This window comes from Notolabrus celidotus, chromosome 23, assembly GCF_009762535.1.
Source record: "Notolabrus celidotus isolate fNotCel1 chromosome 23, fNotCel1.pri, whole genome shotgun sequence".
NCBI classification, from domain to species: Eukaryota; Metazoa; Chordata; class Actinopteri; order Labriformes; family Labridae; genus Notolabrus; species Notolabrus celidotus.
The window spans coordinates 9,252,607-9,274,674 of record NC_048294.1 but is presented as its reverse complement, the minus strand read 5'-3'; the positions used below and the strand labels follow the sequence as shown (position 1 = coordinate 9,274,674).

At 39.9% G+C, this 22,068-nt stretch overlaps 1 protein-coding gene across 2 annotated transcripts in view; it reads right to left on the bottom strand.

Moving 5' to 3' along the window:
• rbpjb (recombination signal binding protein for immunoglobulin kappa J region b) overlaps positions 1–22,068 on the bottom strand; it is a 70,288-nt gene that overhangs the window by 19,965 nt on the left and 28,255 nt on the right. For both annotated transcript variants that reach the window (XM_034676751.1, XM_034676750.1), the window contains exon 2: positions 7,170–7,208. In XM_034676751.1, the coding sequence (XP_034532642.1) occupies positions 7,170–7,208 (39 nt within the window). The remainder of the gene's footprint in view (positions 1–7,169; positions 7,209–22,068) is intronic.

Sequence of the window (22,068 nt, the reverse complement as noted above, 5' to 3'; positions counted from 1 at the left end):
ACAGCAGTGTTAGAATAACACAGGAAGTTCTGAGGCGGTTTTTCTCTCGTTGCAGTCATTAAGAACTGCGATCAGGCGGTGAATGGAAGTAAGGGACTGTCTCAGCTTTGAAAATGTTTTGAAGCAGAAAGCAGAGAGAAAATGTTTCTTAAAAAAACACATTTCTTATTTTGAATTAATGTTATAGATGAGGCTGTGATGATACAGGCTGTATTAACCTCGAGAGAGGACCAGGAGACGTGTGAGGCTGAAATGAATGAAAACTGCAGGAATCAATGATGCTGAAAGGGATCAAAAAGGACGTCTGGGTAATCAGTCATCTTTACACATGCTGAAACACACACACACACTCACTCACACACACGCACACACACACAAAAGATAGAGATTAGGTCTCTTCCTGAGCGCTGCAAGGAAGCAGAAGTGAGAGAGACGGTGACCAGTGCACGGCTTGACTTCCTTTGAAAGAGCAAAGCGTGCAGACACACAAAACAACTGAAACACACACATGGGCATGCAAACAAGAATCACAAACACACATTTCACCATGAAAGGGCAGAAATACAAAAAGAGGAAGAGGGGAGAAAAAAAGAGGCTAATCAATGCTCTTTTTCATAGATTTCATCAGCGTCAGGAAGTGCGAGTGAGGGGCATTTGTGGGTTGACAAACACACAAAAAGACACACAAACCACATCCATGAGTAATATCACAAGTAGCACGCAACAAGGGGGTATAACTGCAAGCTAGCATTAGAGCAAAGCAAAGAAACGCGATTAATCGGTCATGCAAACCACAATGAGTCAACTCAGAGCGGTGCACATGGAGGAAATGACACCTAAGTGACACTTAAGTTTCTATATGGTGTAGTCAAGGTCACAAAAATTGCTGCAGAAAACAGCGACAGAGAGGAAGAGGAGGCAACAGGGGTGACAAATGAGGAAGGTACCAAAAAAGGCGAGAAACACTGGAGGAGAAGAAAAGAGGAAATGCGTGACAAGTGAGACAAAAATGTGCCAGACAGATTTAAAAAGGACACATATTCAACAGCAGGCACGACAGGGGTCGTGTGTGTGTGTGTGTGTGTGTGAGTAAGTGAGTGTGTGTGTGAGTAAGTAAGTGTGTGTGTGTGTGTGTGTGTGTGTGTGTGTGTGTGTGTGTCTCTGTGTGTAAGAGCTGAGGGGGTAGGTTAAGCCAGGCTACAGATGCAGCCGAGCAGACAGGCATCTGTCCCATACATCTGCCACAGCGTCTACAGCGTAGCGGGGCCCGTCACAAGACCCCCCTTTGAAAACACACACACACGCACACACACACACACATAAAAAACACACAGTAGAGGAGGGGGGGGGGGGGGGCATGCTCACACACGTGCACTGTGTGAAATAGCTCAATTAAGATGATCAGACTGCAAATTAGCGTGCGCCCGTGTGAATCACAAAAGCTAGATTACACACAGCCGCCGATTTCAAGACGTTGAATAATCAGCCGCCTCATGCTGCCGCTCTCCGTGCCTTTAATTCGACTCTTTATTTGCGAGCACAGAAGTGACCCACTGACAAGAAATCCCTGTTCAATGTTTAATGAATGACCTCCAGGTAGCTTCGAGAACACAGCCTTAAACAAACAGGTTCATGAGATAGCCTGATCTCTGCTTATTTTACTACCTAAAACAGAAAGAGCAGTGTGTTTGTCAAAGTGCGGGTAGACAAACACAGTGGCTCTTTGAAAAACAAAGTGTTGTCAGTTAAGTTCCCAGTGAGGAGTGCAAAAGCTTCACTTCACTTATTAACTACATCGTTCTCTATGATGACGCTCCTTTCTTAAGTGTCACTATCATCGCCTCCCACTTGGTTCCATAACACTAAAATGAAATGTACAAAAACACACAGGGACACCAGTGAGACATTGTTGTTGAGTCCATGTTTAGGTACAGAGGTGTAATGACAGAAAGAGCACTGTTTTGGATTCACAATGTAAAAAAGTGATGTTTTCACTTCTTCCTCAAGGTTTTCAGTGTTAATTACCACACACCGCAGCTTTAAATACTACACACCGTAGCTTTACATACTACACACTGTATCTTTAAACACCACACATTGTAGCTTTAAATACTACACACCGTAGCTTTACATACTACACACTGTATATTTAAACACCACACACTGTAGCTTTAAATACTACACACCGTAGCTTTACATACTACACACTGTATCTTTAAACACCACACATTGTAGCTTTAAATACTACACTGTAGCTTTAAGTACCACACACTGTACCTTTAAATACTACACTGTAGCTTTAAATACTACACACCGTAGCTTTACATACTACACACTGTATCTTTAAACACCACACACTGTAGCTTTAAATACTACACACCGTAGCTTTACATACTACACACTGTATCTTTAAACACCACACACTGTAGCTTTAAATACTACACTGTAGCTTTAAGTACCACACACTGTACCTTTAAATACTACACAATGTAAATTTAAATACTACACACTGTACCTTTAAATACTACACTGTAGCTTTAAATACAACACCCTGTACCTTTAAATACTATACCCTGTAGCCTTAAATATCACACCCTGTACCATTAAATTAAAACAATACAGGCACCTTTAAATACTACACACAGCACCTACTACACACTGTACCTTTAAATACTACACACTGCAAGTTTAAATACCACACTGTTCCTTTAAATTCAAAACACTGTAGCTTTAAATACTAAACTGTACCTTTAAATAGTACACACTGTGGCTTTAAATACTACACTGTAGCTTTAAATACTACACTGTACCTTTAAATACCACACACTGTAGCTTTAAATACTACACTGTAGCTTTAAATACTACACTGTACCTTTAAATACCACACACTGTAGCTTTAAATACTACACTGTACCTTTAAATACCACACACTGTAGCTTTAAATACTACACTGTAGCTTTAAATACTACACACTGTAGTTTTAAATACTACACTGTAGCTTTAAATACTACACACTGTACCTTTAAATTATTTTGTTTTTCTTAACTTACAATTAGCTTTTTTTTTATATCAACACAGTCTCCTCCCATGGAGGCTGCCATCTTGCCCGCCATGTTTCTACAGCAGCACAGAATGGACAAACTGCTAACATGCATGCTTTTGTATTGAAGAAAGAGAGAGTGGTTGTTGTGCACAAAATAACTTGTAGTGATAGAATTTTTTTAGAATAAAAATTTGACAAATGCAGGATCATACTCATTATGCATCACAGTAGCTTTTTGTCCTCGAAGGCCACCGACAGGAGGGGTGAGCAGGGGAGCATTTCAAAACAGAATCTTAAAGTTAGACATTGATAAATATTCCCATTTCTAGGCACTGTACCTTTAATGCTGATATGTTTCAACCATACTTTAATTTTTTTGTTAAATTTTCAGAATTTGTTTTTTTGTTTTTTTATTAAATATTAAAATTGCACAGCTTAAATATGAGAAAATTGTTGCTTTTGTTGTATCCAACACCAGTAAAGACAGTCGATTGCTCCTTTTAAAACAGGAATATGTATTCCAAAATGTGGTTTGTCTAACTTAGTTACATTTTATTGACGTTTTTATTGCACAATTGTTGACGTAGTAACGCATGGCTGATATTTTTTCCAATTAACATTTGACAAACGACTCCCCGCAGTCCCCTGAAAGTAACCCTGGGGGAAACTAATCCCCTAGTTTTGGAAGCGCTTGTCAACCTGCCCACAGCTTCATCACCAGCCAGGGAGGGGAGAAAACAACTGTTTATGATCGGGTAATATGGTGACAGCCAGAAGATGGATTCATTTATCAATCACTAAACAAGCAGGAGAATGGAACACACAGGGAGTGAAAGAAGGAAGAGAAGTGTGCAGCTGGAGCCAAAAAAGAACCTGGATTAAATTAGTGCAAATTAAACAGTGAGGTCTACTTGAAGGTGTTATTTTTATGTGATGAGATTCTTCTTCTGTTGTTTTGCAGAATAACGCCTGAAATCAGAGGCTCCTCCAGTAGAGGAGGCAGCTCATCCAGCCTGTCTGTTCATGTGTTGTGTCTGAGTCTTACGTGTGTGTGTGTGCATTTCCAGTGTATGTGTGTCATGTATTGTATTTCCAGTCGAGTAGCCTTCCTGACAGGGCGGCCCTGCAGGACCCCGAGCTCCAGCTGCCCTAAAAAGCCCCTTTAGCTGTCTGTGTTTTTCGCCTGACAGAAACTCGTGAGCCTGTTGTTGCCTAAGAATGGGGACAAGTGTGTGAGTGAGCATGCAGACATGAGGACACAGAGACACAACACGAAGAGAGGGTCATAAAAAAAAGGGAAGGAGTTGTAGTTTGAGTCTTCAGCCTGCCGGGTAGAACTGTTTTGTGTCCGTCATATTTCTGGCCATCGAAACCATCGCACAAACGGAGAGGCCAGCACGAGCCAGCAGACTGGCAGCACATGAATGAAGAGGGGGGACACATCAAAAGGTGCTGAGGCCCCCTTTTTTCTCCCAAAACCATGCTCGGCTGTTCCAGGCAGTATGCAACCCCTTAAATTCCCTGCAGAGAACCACGAACACATGTACACACGCACAAGAACAAGCAGGAAAACCAATCCCCAGTTTGCAGTAACAAAGAAAAACAACAAGCAAACAAGTGCACACACACACACACAACAAAACCTCCAGAAGCCACAACATCCATCAACATTATGTGTTCACCCAAAACGTCGCTCCAAATGAGTTGGAACGCACATAAGAGGAGAGAGGATAATGAAAAACGTGCAGCGCTGCAGTGCATACAAAGTGCAACTTTTCACAACAAGTCCTCCTCCAAAGAAGAAGACAAAAAAATAAATGGTGAGTCATTGCTTTTCTGGACTGACCCTCTTCGAATAACTGCAAAACATGGTGCTCATCATGTCTACACAGACTTACTAAAGCGCAGACAGCTTTAGAGGGAAGAATTACAGCGATCTGTCAAAGACATGAGCAACAGCAGAAGAAGAGTGATGTAATTCAGCAGAGGTCAACAGATAACAGCTGCTCAATGTGAGGATATGCACAAACATGATGTTTTTGTTGTTGTTTGGCAAAAACAGGCTGAAAATTGACTCTATTTATTTTGTGGTCATTACACATGCATTTCTGACTGAATACGTATTTGAACCAAACAGATAACAGGGAGACGATTTTATCTGGACGATACTGACTTATTACCAAGCGGCAACTTCCTGTCTTGAGGCTGGCTGCAGAAACACCGGAAACCACATACACACCAATTCAAAAAAGACGATCTTTGCAGCATTAATAAACATGTTTACAGCCTGGTTCAAAAAACGGCTTGGCTCTACGTAGCTAATCTCTCTATCGGCACACACTGTATGGGGGGTGAATTTTTTTCTAACGTGACAAAAATATTAAGATTATAAGTTTTTGCCCAAATAAGGACATGACTAACTTGACCGACAGGCGGGAACGCATAGCTGTTGTCTAGGAGGCTCAAACTCCACCTCTTTACGTCACACTACGCCTGGTTGAGTTCTGCATTTCCAACATGGCTGCCGTCAACGATTGGCTTCAAAACAGTGCTCAGGAACAGATGGGTGACGTCACGGATACTACGTCCATATTTTATACAGTCTGTGGTTATTACCGATATTTAAATGAGTTGTTGTTTCAGGGGAAATGACCATGAACTGATCCGAAGCATTTACATCTGAATCAATTCTGCATCCAGGAATCCTACGGGTGCCTAGAGCTTGATATCTACCTTGGTAAATTACTACAGAGCAATGTTGGTAATACTGATAAATGTGTGTAGTAGATATAAATACTTTTTTTATATATTAATAAATGAATTCACCAAAATGAATATTTTAATATTATAGACACATATATTTAAAGCTCATGTAAGGAACTTTAAGTCTGTGTTTATTTTGGCGCCCCCTATTGACAGAGGGGTAACTCTATTTGTTGATCTTGTCCTGTACATGTGTTGGCAATGTTTCGAAAAAAAAAAAGAGGCCGCCGTTGGCCTAGCAGTCTAAGCGTGCGCCCCACATGCAGAGGCTATAGCCCTTGTCGTAGAGGTCGTAGAGGTCGCAGGTTCGATTCCATTTACTGCATGTCCTCCCCCACTCTCCACTCCCCACATTACCTGTCTCTCTTCAGCTGTCCTATAGATTAAAATTGAAAATGCCCCAAAATATAACTACATTTTTTATTTCACGTATCTGAAGTCCTTCCCCTGAAATCTACTGCCATCTTTGTTTTCAGAGTTCCAGGGCAACACCACAAATCTATCCAACCACCTACTAAGGCACCATGCATGGCGGATGGCAGAGGAGAAGCCGGCGAGCAAGAAATGATCAAGCTACCATTGCGGTCCAGCTTGTGGAAACACTTTGGCTTTTGCAAAGATGGAGTTGTTCTAAATGAGTTGCTCGCTGTTTGTAGGATATGTAAAGGTCAAGTAAAGAACCACGGCAACACCACAAATCTATCTAACCACCTACTAAGGCGCGATGGGATTTCACACAAGGCCGACCGTCCAGGCACCTCTTGAAGCATTCATCAAGGTAACATCAGCTCTGCAGAAGCCTCAAGCCTCAGGCCTTGCCAGCATGTTTAGTCTGAGACTGGGCCGAAACTCGGCGCGGGCCAAAAACATCACGGCAACAATAGGATTCCAGGACTGTCCAGTATCAAGGTATTTATTTCACAGTCACACTGGTTGAATTTTTGGCTAAAAAGTTACTTAATGGATTTCAAGTCACTGAATCATTTCAGATCGTATCGTTCTAAATGAACCAATATCGTCCTTTAATCGTATCGGCAGCTACGAATCATGATACGAATCGAATCGTCATTAAAAAGAATTGTTACACCACTATAGTCGACCCTTCACACAAAGTCCACTATCAAGTCAAACACGGTGGATGATATACACCTAACTGTTAGAAACACATTTTTTGGTTTGGGTGTTTTTTTTCACTTCCAAACTGCTTTGAAGACTTCTCAGAAGTTTCAATCTGCAAGCCTTGAATCACTGTATCCAAAACACAGTGTGTAGTCTACACACAGGCAACCATACAAACACCACTGTGACAACAAAACGAGGTGTTGAGGGAGGATTATGCTGAGTGTAGTACATGTGTACTCACCTTGTTAGGCGCTGTGGCTGAGGGCGCTCCCCGAACTTCCTGCAAAGACACAAAGTGAGAAGAAAAACATGAGTGGGCTGGTTACTAACCACAAACACACACACAGAGTAAACACTGCAGCACACAGCGGTGCACCTAAACACACACATAAACACATGCTTGACACTTTGGCTTCGACTGTGTGAAGCAGTGTTCAGATGGAGGAAGGTGACAGAACATGTTTGTGTAGTGGGTTTTTTTTATTACACATTAGTATCAGAAAAAAAGCTTCTCTTGTTGATTTATTTAATCATTACACAACTATTTAAGAAGAAGGAGTGGAAAGCATGACATTACTGTGGTTTAACAGAGTGTTCAGAGGATGACATGACTTTATCTTAATTATCTTTTTCGTAACCTGCAGCGCTAAACAGCTAATAAGTTGTGGATTTATGGGTGAAACACATGTCATTGTTTGACAGAATTCAACACACTCATTAAGTGTAGAGAACACTGATTTAACGCTCATGATCTGATAATGACATCAACAGCTTTCAGGCATCATATGTGCTGATCTGGAGTTAAAGTAGAACGCGTGCGTGACTTGATAATGTCTCAACGCACCTTCCAGTTCACTGGTGAAAAAAATCCTAAGAGTCAGTCTAAGTCTGTTTCCGAAACGGCCTGCTACATACTACTTACTAATGTAGTAGGCAGTAGGTATTGCCTACTACATAAAATGCTTACTTAGCATCCATTTATGATTTAAAAAGTTAGGAAGTGGTTTATATGTCATTTGATAACTTTCACAGCACCCAAAAACGGATTTCCTCCCGTCAAAAAATGAGGAAAAAGAAAAAGCAGAACGAGCGCTGTGCATTTTGGGAAACAGTACGCGAGGCAGACTGGTCCGATGCATACTGAGATATTTTCCCGAATCAGTAGACATCCGGGGAGTTTTGGCATACTGCAGATTTTGCTCTTGTTCACATACTACTTACTACATACTGAATTTTGGACATATCAGTACGTACTGCTAGTATAGTAGGCGATTTCGGAAACAGCCTAAGTCTGAGGTAGTCTTTGGAATTTAAATGATTTTATAAGCTCAGGTTTGGGAATAGAAGTAATGAGAGGCACTGTGTATTTTCTTTGCTGCAATAATGGAAAAATGCCTGTTTTTCTACACAAATGTCTCATATCCTGTTTTTCATAAAGTTGCCATCGACTGTATTTAAATAATGGACGTAGCATTTGTGACGTCACCAATCTTTTTTGAAGCCAATCGTCGGCGGGAGCCAAATTGGAAATTCTGAAGTCAACCTTACTGTTGTCTCGCTAACAGCTACGTGTTCCCACCTGTCAATCAAGTCAGCTGTGCCTCTAGTATGAAACTCATAAATATTATGGTGTTAAATTATATAGGTGAGATAGTTAAAATTGATACTAATGCATAGGTTCAAAATGTTAAGGGTTGTTCTAATGGTTATGTTTTTGGGTGAAAGTGACATCATTTCTGAACATTAACATGGTGAATGTGGCCATTACATAGGGTTTGTTTGTCTTTATTGTTTAATATTGAATAAATGGATTGTGAAATCCAACGCAAGCTTTTGGACTGATGAAGTTCATTCCACGTATAACGGACACGTTTGGAACAAGCCATCTACAGCCATGCATACATACCTTGCCACACAGAACTGTGCACATAGACTTAATATCTTTGAAATTGCAGTGTTCTGAAAAATGTCACCCCCCCCGTACAGTGTGCCGATCGAGAAATGAGCTATCCAGACTACACTCGTCTTTTGTACCAGGCTGTAAACATGTTTATTTCTGCTGTAAAGATCGTCTTTTTTGAATTGATGTGCATGTGGTTTCCGGTACTTCCGGAGCTAGCCTCAAGCAGACACTTGATGAACTGAAGTTTTTAACACTTCTGCATCGGCTTCAATTCTCGCGGCCGGAGGTTGCCGCTTTAGCATTACATGGTTAGCAGCTACACGCTAAGCTAACACCAGTAAATCAGCCTTACCAAACTACATAGAGACCTCCCTGGCTTACTACATGCATAGGCTTGTAGCTTCGAAAGCTATATATCAAACCTCAAACTTTCCATGAAGCTTTCGAGTCAACCCTTTTCTACATTTACATGATGCTCAAAATTTTCTGTTACAAGAAAATGAAAAGGTTGATGCGTAATCTACAACTTCAAGATGACGCAGAAACTAGCTTAGCTCAATTTTCTAGCGTAGTATATTGTCATGTTTTTTTTCTATGAATTTGGATGGATCTTCAATACATGAAACACCATTCAATTATTTCCACGGCATCATCATAAACTTTCATTTCATCCCAAATGTCAGAAAACTTTCGAGTAAAATTCAGTCGGCTGGACGTCTGACGTGACAGAAACCTGTGATAGAGTCATAACTGAAACTTTTAGTCATCGCCTGCATTAAGTCAGGAAACTACCTCCAACACCACATGAACAGTAACAGTCCATAAACCTGAAACACATCACACATGAGATGACTGTTTTCTGGTCAGTGGCTTTGTTTTGATGATAAAAGTTTGACGTGTACGACACGGCATACACTCATTTACAAGATCAGTCGTTTTTGTGATGGACACAAACAAATGCTGAAAGCCACACACGGTAATAAGTCAGAAGGGCCAGGTCGAAAGCACATGTAGCCTTATATGAAAGAAACGTGAAAGTTTACTTCATTACGAAAGATTCTAAGTCCTTTTTGTTCCGAATGACGTTACTTCTACTACTACTTATCTGAATCAGGTCATTTCTGCGTTCAATGATTACACATTTTGATTTCATTCATCAAATAAAGCAGAAAACTTTCAACACACCGACATGTACAACAAACAGTTAGTGTTTGACTTATAAAACAAACAAGCTGCAGACGTTTGCACATTTCTCTGCTGTTGAAATGTTGCAACCAATACCAGTTAGTTTTAGTTTCAACAGTCATGTTACACTTTTTAGAAAAATGCATGACAGTAAAACTTTATATTTAAAAAATTATATTTTAAAAAAAAGGTGCACCTGATTCTCTTTTTTTAGCAACTAATATCACTACTGGTTCTTGGGGGATTAATTCATCATTTTATTTGTACAACACCAAAAAAAGGGTTGAATTTCCCCCTGCTTTAAGGGTACAGCTTTTCAACAAACAGCATGGAGAAATGTTTCCCACAGGCAATAATATTTAAGTGTCATGTTTTGACAAATAAGAGCGAAAAAAAGAAAAGGGCGGACTTTGTTGAATTGGAAATATGAGACAAGAAATCACCAAATAAGCACATTTGAGAAACGAAAAACATAATATTCAGCATTTTTTCTTGAAGCTCCAGTGAGGAGTTTTTACCCAGTTATAAAACAGGCTGACATTAATTGACTTGTGTGTTTTTATTAACTGCCTGTTTTATTTTGCTGCCTATGTGAAGCACTTTGTAACTTGGTTTTGATAAGTGTACAAATACAAGTATTATTATTATTATTATTATTATTATTATTATTATTATTATAATACCTTATCTACAAATGCAAACAAGACTAAAACTTGTCAAGATTTTTTTTATTTTTGTATAGTTATTGTAAAGTTCTGAAATCCTTACTGTGGGGCAGTTTTTTTCATGTTGTCCATAGCAAAGATTTACAGCGAGTCAAGATTTTGTTCGTGTTCGAAATTGGCATCTTCAGAGATGACTCATTTCCTTGTAGTTTCCTGTTGTATCTTTAAGTCAATGTCCACATGCTTGTGCTGGTTACACATTGCTCTGGTCAATTGGTTATATACTAGTTTAATTGGAAAGCCTACAAACAACTTTTTCTCTGTTTTCTAGAACAAAATACAGACCTGTTACCTGTGCTTGTTTACATCCGGGTAGTAGAGCGTTAAAGCATTGTAGCAGATACAGTTTAGAAAAGTGTGGGTGGTGACTATAGACTGTATAAAATACAAACGTAGTATCCGTGACATCACCCATCTGTTTCTGAAGCGCTGTTTTGAGGCCAATCGTCGACGGGAGCCATATTGCTGCTGTCGAGCGATTGTGATATAAAGAGGCGGGCTTTGAGCCTCCTAGCCAACAGCTACAGTGTTCCCGCCTGTCAATCAAGTCAGCTGTGTCTCTCATTGGAGGACTCGTGATCTCAATATCTTCGAAATTGCCGCGTAAGAAAAAAAATCACCCCCCTACAGTGTGTGCCGATCGAGAAATAAGCTATCCAGACTACACTCGTCTTTTGTACCAGGCTGTAAACATGTTTATTTCTGCTGTAAAGATCGGCTTTTTTGAATTGGTGTGTATGTGGTTTCCGGTACTTCGGGAGCCAGCTTCAAGCGGATCCTCGATGAACTGAAGTTTTTAGCACTTCTGCATTGGACTCATATTTTTAGACTGGAGGTTGCCGTTTGGTGATGACGTTTAATTGTTTAGTTGTTTAAATGGGCACATCCCTGGTTAAAAAAATAAGCTAGGTACAATTTTTTTTCGTACAAAATCAGCAAACAACTTTCTCCTCGCCTGGTACCAAAAACAACACACACTGAAAATCCCTTATAGGCACTTTAAAGGAAATAGTTCCCTTTGAGTTTTTGGATCTTGAGTTCTTAATCTTATCAGGATCTCTTCTTCTATGCTTATCATAAACACTAATTTGTGTGTATAAACGACATCCAAAAACCTCATGAAAAGTTTATCACTGCAGTTACGCGATCATGTTTTCGTATGGGCGACACATCACTGTCATACTTTGTGCATTTTTACAGGAACGCACCAAAACTAAGAGTTTGCGTACAGTGACCCTGGTAGTGTCTGTTTTATTGCACATGGATCACAAAGACGATGCCGATATGAAGCACATGGGGCTAACTCAACTAGATGTGTGTGTTTTTTGTGTGTATGGTGAAAAAGAGAGCAACAGCATTTGATTTAAGAGTTTCCGCCTTGTATAGGAAATATCAGCTCTGCAGGCTGCTGATCAGAAGGTGTGTAGTTGAAGAAAAACACACCAAGAAGGATAATAATAGCAAAACTAAAAGAGGCAGAGCAGGGATAGAGGGCAGAGAAACTGAACGCGTGGTTGGCTCAGGAGGCAGAAAGGAGGGAGCGGAGGTGGAGTGATTAGAAAGGAGGGCGATCGATAAGGTTCCCACAGAGAAACACTGATGCCTCCGCTCGCTAATGGATTCCAGACGGCTCTCTCTTCTCCCCCTCCTGTAAACCTCACTCCCCGTTACCCCACCTTCTATGTGTTCGGGGAGCGATGGCGGAAAAAAAAAGGGAAGGAATACAGCGGGGAAAGAGAGGGGTGAGATTAAAGGCGAGAAGAGAAGTGGTGTGGAGTGAGACAGAGAGAAAGAGAGAGAGAATGGGAAGTACGCAGGGATGAGGAGCAAGGATTTAGAGGGGAGTACACGAGGTGAAATATGAGGAGAAAGGTCGGCGCGTTTGAATGAAATATCGAATCAGAGACGTCACAGCTGTATGCATCGAAAAACACATTCCTAATCTCCAGATTTCATGAGAACACTGCGGACGGCACGCTGGTTTTTACAGCGATAGGGTGCGGTGTGGAGAAGGTACGCTGAACTGGTCAGAAGTGTTAAAGGTTCAAGGTTTGCGAGTTCTGTGTGAAACCACCTCTGAGAAAACAAAGGGGACAAACACAGGAAAACCACAGACAGGTAGAGCTGCACAGAGAAGAGAGACTGATGCATATCTGCAGATTAATGAGGAAAATATGACGCTCTGAGGGGAAAGCAACTTATTGAGGGTTTCAGTTGTCACGTTAAAAGTTTCGATCATCATTTTTTGTCAATTTAAAGAAAACCAGCCCGCAAGACGAGGAATCTGGGGGCCAAGATTCACACTCACACATTTATAGAAACTCTCAGTTAAGAAGAGGAAGCTCTGTTAGAAGAAGAGCTGTCTCCCCTTCTTCTTCCTCTCCTCCTGCTGCTGCTGCTGCTGCTATCATTGATTTTACTGAGGAGGGAGAGGGGGGAGGACAAACACTGCGGACTAATAGCGATGGTGAGAAATCAAACAGCAAGGTAGAACTCCCCGCCATGAGACACAGAGGGGGAATTTACGCAGGGAAATATTAACTTGTGCAGTAGAATCAAGCTAGGTGAGGAGCTACATCAGAAAGATGGAGTACATTTTAAAGTAAAGTACCAAAAAAACACCTTATTAACCTTTTTGAATCATCTTCCTTTGATCTGTTTCTTTGTTTTGTTCCATTTTCCCGTGAAACACTTTGTAACCAAGTGTTTTTAAAGCGTTACATAAACAAAGCTTTACATACTTTGTTTCATCTTTCACACAGACTGTTACACGCTTCATCCTTTGATCGATGTTTACAAACAACATAGAATCACTAAGGATGTGTAGGCTGCAGAGATAAAAGATGAGTTGTTATCAAACACCTGACGCTGTGTTAAAAACAAAGATAGTAAAGCGCAACAAAAAAAGCAACATCAAAGGAATCAGCAATACGAAGCCCTGAAAGAACAAAGAGACATAAAATGATGACTTCACACGAAGTAACACATCATCACTACACATATGATGTCATTCCTATGTGATCTCTGGGTACATGTAGGTTATTATAATATATATATGTATAATTATTATTACTGGATTATTATTATTAATTATGAATTATCGTGATCATTTTAATTATTATCATTTATTATAATTATTATTACTATTGCATGTTAATATTGTTTGTTTGACACAAAAAAAGATTCAATGTGTGAGTCTTCATCTTTGGGAAGAAGTTCTGAGATGAATCGAATAATTAAAGGTTAATTTCGGTTAAGACAAGATCAGTTGTGATTCTGTGTCCGGCGGGACAGTTAGACTCTGCAAGTCCTGGACTTCAGAGCAGTGAAGTGGGCTGATTATTTATAATAATCCCTCCCAATTTAAATAAATAATAAGACCCAACACTATTTACTATGTACGTTAAGTTACATAAGTACAGAGAGAGAGAGTAGATCAAATATAACTGGCCGCATATAAATTGTGAATGTCTGAAGTGTTTGCTGTGTGTTTTTGTTGATTATTACTGTTCTAGTTTTTGTTTTTAACCCTGTAAAGCACTTTGAAGTGCTCTTTGTATGAATGGTGCTTTATAAATAAACTTGCCTTGTTGTTTGTATCTACTAGTACTAAATGGCAATCAGCTAAATGTATGTAGTAATAAAGTGAATTCTATTCCACTGCATCATAACGAGGGATGCAGGTGTTAGCAGGTTTCACTATTAACCCTGCTGAAATACATTAACCGTTAAAGCTCCACTACACCACGTGTTTCTAATGTCACCATCAAAAAGTTGCGTGTACACTATGTTTGGCCCTTAGCATCAGACTAAAATGAATGATGACACTTTAAAAAAAGACATATATCATTTAAATAAAATAATGAGTCCCCCTTTATAAATGTGGTTTGGTGACAAACTGGTGCGTAATAAGAATACGACAGAATACAAATAATGTGTTTGGCGCTAAAAAAAAAATTCTAGTGAAGGACCCTAAAAAAAAATTGAAAATTGAATGAATGCATAATGATTGGGATAATCGTGAAACTGTTATTATTTCTCAGACTATAATCGTAAGATATCGGAAAGTAAAATATCGGAAAGTAACATATCGAATTTAACAGTTTTGTAACATATCGCATTGTTACTGCATTGTAACATCTATTGTTTCGTATTGAACTGTAAAACATTGTATTTTAACATATGGCATCGAAACATTTTTTTTAACATTTTGTATTGTATTGTAACATATCTTATTATATAGCATTGTAAAAAATGTTATCGTATCAACAATACAAACACCATAAAAACAGGAAGTATATTAGAATAAAATGCTTAAAAAACACTCACAATCAATATTTATCCAAGATTCTCTATTTTTTTGTACAAATTAAAACTCTGTGTTCAGAGCTGCCTCTAAATGTTAGTAGGTAGTTATCCAACTCAACATCACAGAAAAAAAGGTTTTTAGCTTTTAACAATAATCCAAATATGAACAAAGATTTATTTTGATAAACTATCAAACCTCTGTCTTTAGTCCCCCCCCCTCTCCTCCTCCCTCTCAGGTGTGTTCAGGAACCCTTTAATGGGCCTTTCTTACTCCAACTCTATCCTATTAGGAACCTGATAGGTGAATTAAACAGCTCAGCCAGCTCTCTGCTAGCTTAGCCTGGCATGGTTACGACTGGGTAAGTGTGCCAAGGCTGGTGCAGAGAGTGGGATCAGACAAACAGTGTTTCCATTTACAGTGAGTGTTAGCAGCAGAGGAAGAGGAAGTCCTGACTCCGGGCTTTCACTGGGAACTGAGAGTGATGTCACTGCTGGCTCACAGAGGAGGCTGTGTCTTTAAATCAAAAAGTACTGGCAGCACTTACGGTTGTCCAAATACAATTTCTGCAGACAAACACAAGTTTTGTACACAAGAGAGAGAAAAGGCTGGAAAAAAAGAATGTTTTTAATATTCTAAAACTCAGGCAACTCCCTAATTAGTGGGACAGTACGTTTTAAGATAGCTTAACCCTCTTGTGCTCATATACAGGGCTACATCATCATTTGATACATTCTCATACAACCAAAGGTTCAGTGCCAGGGCATCGAACCGCCAACAATCTCCTTGGTAAACAACCCGCTCTTCCACTAAACCACATCTGCCCTTATTGACTTATATATATGTTCAGATGTCATTGAACGTATGAATACACAACTAGAGCTGCACCTGGAACAACAATTACACACTTAACATCACAATGTCATTTTCTGTTACCTGGCTGCTTTGAATACTTGCTTCTGATTGGTCAAAACCAAAAAACACACAATGGGTAAAACAAAAGTAAAGCTTGGGACAAATTGATCACACACGTCTAGGGTTGTAACGATTCATCTACTACATCGATGTATCGATTTATATTCCTATGATCCGACTACATCGATCTGTGCTCAGCAAGTTGGCCTTCCAGACGACATCGTTCTAATATCGTTTTTAAAGGTAATAAATCGATTGTATTGATTCTAGGAAATAACGCATTGGATTTAAGCACAGCAGACTTTATATGGATGTGGGTTTTTTTTGCACTTTTGAAGATAAAGACGTTAAACGTCACTCAATTCAGGCTGCCTGTCTCTGATGACGTCGCCATGCCCCAGCAGACAACAAAACTTAGCATGGCGGATGGCGGAGGAGAAGCCGGTGAGCAAGAAATGATCAAGCCACCATTGCGGTCCAGCGTGTGGAAACACTGGCTTTTGCGAAGGCGGAGATGTTCTAAATAAGTCGCTCGCTGTTTGTAGGATATGTAAAGGTCAAGAAAAAGAACCACAGCAACACGACAAATCAATCCAACCACCTACTAAGGAGCCATGGGATTTCACACAACGCCGACTGTCCAGGCACCTCAGCAGCAGCGCAATGTAACATCAGCTCTGCAGAAGCTTCAGGCCTTGCCAGTATGTTTAGTCAGAGACTAGGCCAAAACTCGGCTTGGGCGAAAAACATCACAGCAACAACAGGAATCCAGGACAGTCCAGTATCAAGGTATTTATTTCAGTAACACTGGTTGAATTTTTTGGCTAAAAGTTACTGAATCGATTTCAAGTCACTGAATCGTTTCGGATCGGATCATTCTAAATGAACAAATATCGTCCTTTAATCGTATCGGCAACCACGAATCATGATACGAATCGAATCGTTGATAAAAAGGAATCGTTACACCACTACACACGTCATATCAAATCAACCTGTGGGGAGGAGACCGACATTTTCACCTCTGCCTGTTGAAGCTGTAGCAAAAATGTTAGTTTCTTTCTCAGGCTGGTGTCGCAAGTCGGCGAATAACGACAGTTTCCGAACACAGATATGAGAGCAGCCCGAGAAGCTACTGATCCCAAACCATCTCTGATAGGAGCTAGGGATGCACCGATCTGATCCTGGTATCAGATATCTACCAGATCGGACTCAAAAAGCTAGATCGGATATCAGTGACAAGGCGCCGATATATAGTGCCGATACATATGGCAGGTCTATTCATCTCAGTTCTATGCTTTTCTGTGTTTACAACAGCCATGTGCGTCTCCCACGTGATCAGCGCCGTCACTTGTGTGGGAAACACTACGTTGACCTTTTTTTAATTTTCTCATTTGAAGCAGTTTTTTTTCAGAATATTCAATTCCTCTTATCCACTGCTGAGGTTTACTGTTGAATTGTAATATCTGTTGGTTATGAAGATTAACTCACAAAACTGCTGGTACATATTTATAATCTCTTGAATAATGATACTGTCAGTTTAAAAATGTTCATTTCATTATGGTTTTCAAAGTCAGAAAAGCCTGAAGTTGTGAAAACATGATTCTATCCTCACATTAAGGAATAGAGATTGTTTTATCAATATCGGGATCGGATCGGCTAGTATCGGTATCGGCAGATACCAAAGCCCAGGTATCGGGACCTAAAAAGTAGGATCGGTGCATTCCTAATAGGAGTACAGCTGATGAGTGTATCTGTGAGTTACTGATCAAATCTCTAACTCCTCTTTGGTTTCCACTTACAGGCTGAGGCCGGCAGAAGCACCTCCCTCTGCTCCGTGTTGTATTGACTGACAGCTGACTGACAGAATGAGGAAACGTTCTCACACGGAGAAATCCCTGACGAGAGAAGTGTAGCTAACGTGCACTCTCACTCTTATGGTCTCGTTTGTGTGTTCTTGCCTGAACACACACATAAACCTGAGACAGTAAAGGGAGGAATTCTTTGTGTAGTAAAAAAGTTTACAGCCCGAGATTTGAACTCTGATGCAACTTTCCAAACTGAGATTGTCGGCTTCACTTTCACGGTGATGGATTACACTGATGCTGATTTGGAGCTCTACTTTATCCTCAGAGTCATGGGAAAATAGATAAAAGCTCCTTCATCCGACCAATGACGATACTCTGCATGGAAAATAAAATGCGTGTAATGTTATTGGACATATGTGAGCGTTCAAACTTCAAAATATACCAACTATTCTACTGGATTTACTCCACATTACCCCAAATATCTGATTGAGTTTATTACAGGTTTGTTACAACATTTGTTTTTCACTTACTTCTCCCAGAACTTTGTGTTGATACTTTCTTTTTCTCTAACACCTGACTGACACTTAATCTCTCAGCAGTAACCAGAGGTTGACAGACCATGTTTCTGTGGTAGCTGATTAAAACAAAACACCTCTAACCAACTTCAGATATGACTCAAAGACAAAAAAGCGACACCCCACGCCAAACCTCCCCTCTGGCCTTTCTACAGAGTGCAACACATGAAAACCACAAACACTTAGGTCACACTGAGCATCACTTTGCAAAAGTATAATTGCTGGTTAAATCTGAAGTCAAGCAGGCTGACGGTTAGACTCAGATATGTAGTCTTCAAAAATCAGAAGGGTGTTCTGCAGGATTCTGCAGACTGAGGCCAGCGTGCATGTTCAGAGAGGCCAGCGACATACAAACCTACAATTACTGTGGAGATAAAGACGTGACCTCACAACAAAGTTCAAGTTAACTTTGAGTGTGCATGGAGATTTATTACTGTCTCGTACTCTACTGGGCTTTATTGACCTGAACCACACCCTCTTATATGAGACTGAAATGTCCAATTGTTGAAACCTTACAGAGAAAAGATCAAACAAGCGGATGAGAGCTTGATCCAATCAGATCAAAACATTGCTTTAGGACGTTATATTGTTGAACATACCTGTAAGGTGCCAACACTAGCTTAGCTTTGGAGGTCAGCGATTGTGTGCTGCTCATTAAGCAGGTTACAAATCATCAGTTTAATTGCTGGATATCTAGCTGTAGATGCTGGTTTCAAATACTAGAAGTTTAATATTGATTTTGATACAAATATCAAATGCTGTTGGTAATTATTGTATCTGATAATGTTAAGTTTTCTGAATTGCTTGTGTTTTTGAGAACTATTAAGAAAATGTTTGGACTCAAAACAGTCTGTCCAATTTTCGCTACATTTTTGCAAATGGTTCAAATACACATGAGGCCTCCAATAGAGGTTTTTTTTTTTTTTTCATTTGAACTTAAAATTTAAAAATGAACTTGAAATCAATGATTTTAATATTCTGAAATATGTTTTTTGGAGCTGTGGGTCATAATGATCAGAATTAAAATAGAAAAATTATTCAAATATTTTAGTTTACTTGTGATGACCGCAGAACAAATGCATTTTTCACTCGTTTAATTAACTAATAGAAAATATATATATATATATTTTTTTTAAATGTTCTGTTTTTTTTTTTGAGGTGCTCAAGTAAAAATTTAAGGGTCCGCCTTCAAAAATTAGAAAAGATAAATAAATCATAAAAAAACTTCAAATGTGCTAACAAGACAGCTGTCAGGCTACACTTGAGATTCATGAATAACCATGTGACTGAATTTCATGATCTACTTATTTCAACTGGTTTCAATTTTAGCTTAAATTTCCGTCCGACGGCGTGTGTCTTGTTTGGAGTGTAGCGCAAGCTCAGAGCAGTCAGAATCAGCTGGATCCAGCATAGAGATAACCACATACAAACAACAGGTCACAGAGCCTTTCTGTGGTTGAATTTCTGCTCATTTGGAGAGTATTCCATTACTTCTGTGCTTTAATCATCATTGGGTATGCTGCATAACTGTAAAGTTTCATTTTTGCAGGTTTAGATGAGTTTAATATGAGTAATTCTGCTCTACTTTGTTGTCCTGTTACCTTCTGACACTGTTATCATCTTAAAGTCCTGCTGTAGTTGACCTGGATCACTGATATGTGGCTGTTTGTATCTTACATCCATAATCGATGAGGATTTCTGATCTATATGATCTTTAAACGGTCAGGAGTCTGTATATGATGTGTTATTTTGAAATTGGCGGATGTTGCATGCGATCCTCATGCCTGACTTCCTGTCCAGGTTGACGTACGCAGCGCAGCCATAACGCAATGTGACGCATCTTGTGGATTTTGGGGGTAAGCCCACACCCCATATACAGAGGCTATAACCCTTGTTGCAGAGGTCGCAGGCTCCATTCCAGCCTCGGACGTTTCCTGCATGTCTCCCCCCAGTCCCTGCTCCCAACATTTCCTGTCTCTCTTCAGCTGTCCTACCTGTTAAAGGTGAAAATGGCCCCCAAAAATCTAACTTCAAATTGCCATGATACATTATCAAAAAGAAGATAGAGTGACACATTCTATGATCGATAAATGAGATAAAGAAGAACGTAACCCAATCCCAAAGAAGTTCTGAAAGCAGAAAATATAGTTAAATGTTAAATGTGATTTCTTAACAAGCTACTTCCTGGTCCCGGCTCAAGACTATGAAGCTGACAACTTGGTTTGGAATCGCAGGGAAACTCACAATAAAATTAACCCAAATCTGACACCTGATCCCAACAATGTCCCACAAGTGAGGGCAGTTTTGATCAGCTCAATGTCACAACAGAGAGATGCACTAATACAGTAAATCTTGGATGTAGTTTCAATCGTACAGCTCCTGTCAGAAGTCTCTGTGAGTTAACTGAGCAGCAGAAGTACATCAGCAATGCACGGATTCACTGACTGAACAGCGAAAAGAATAAAATGAACCTCCGAGTGGAGCGTAGGGGGGAAAACTCTGGGCTCCTTTCCATGTCCTCTGACAGGTACTATGACACATGAGGTATTAGTGACAGAGAGGGATGGCAGTTGCTATGAATAGAGCATCGACCACCCACATCCACATGCTAACACACAAACACGCATCAACACGCGCACACGCAACGGGGGGCTGATTGAGAGTGTGTGAACCCGGGCCTGCCGCTCATACGGGGATGTGTTTGACAGCTGTGACTGACAGTCCAAACAGAGCGGAGGAAAAAATACACACATCAACACTCAAAGGCTCACACACACACACACACACACACACACCCTGACATGTCCTCAGCGGTGTGTGCCGAAGTTCTGATAAATCCTGTACGCCTGCTCAAAAAGTGCAGAGATACACACACACAGTTTGTGCTCTGTTGCTCGAGCATTTGTGTGATACATGTTTAATAAATCAAACATGAGCAAAGTTAAGATTTGATGTGCAAACTTTTTCATGCTGCAGTTTTTCAGCCCAGACAGGGACACTATGGGCTTTAATAAGAACAATATACTGCAGGAAGATATTGATATAGATGCTCTAAAGCTGCATATTTAAAACTTTTAAGGGAGTTTCATATTATAAAGTTGGAGTATAACTAAAAATCAAAAACAGGAAATGCAGTTTTAGGATTGATATACTAGTAAATATCTCTTTGATGCTTTCAGTAGACATACAATCTCCTAGGGGGGGCTATGCAATGAGCTGCTACTAATGTTAAATGCTCAGGCTGTGAGGTTTAAACGTAGCAGTTATCCACAGAGGTTTCCTTCACTTCAAACCAAGAAACTGGATGTCTAGTGAGGGGGCTGCTAGCTGAGCTGCCACTAGCTTCAATATATGTTTAACATTCTTCGTTAATACATTTGTCAACTTGTACCATCACTTTTGTTCCTCTTAAGAACACTCAATGTCCTGTTCTTAGTGCGTGACATAACAGACTTCAGAGTTCGTACACTTTTTTTCCTGGTCAAGTTCAAGGACTTTTCAAGGACTTTTAAGGTCAATTTTCAAACTTTTCAAGTAGTACTTTTCAAGACGTACAGTAAGAGAGGCATGAAGATTTGCACTGGGTGGGCCAAATTATATCAGCTGTAGTCATGTCATTGTAAGACCTTAACAGGACACATCAGCCTAAATCGTTTAATTTTTTCATCTTTTCTTCTGTTAAAATTTATATTGTTATTGATACAGTTATTAATAAGCCTTCAATGT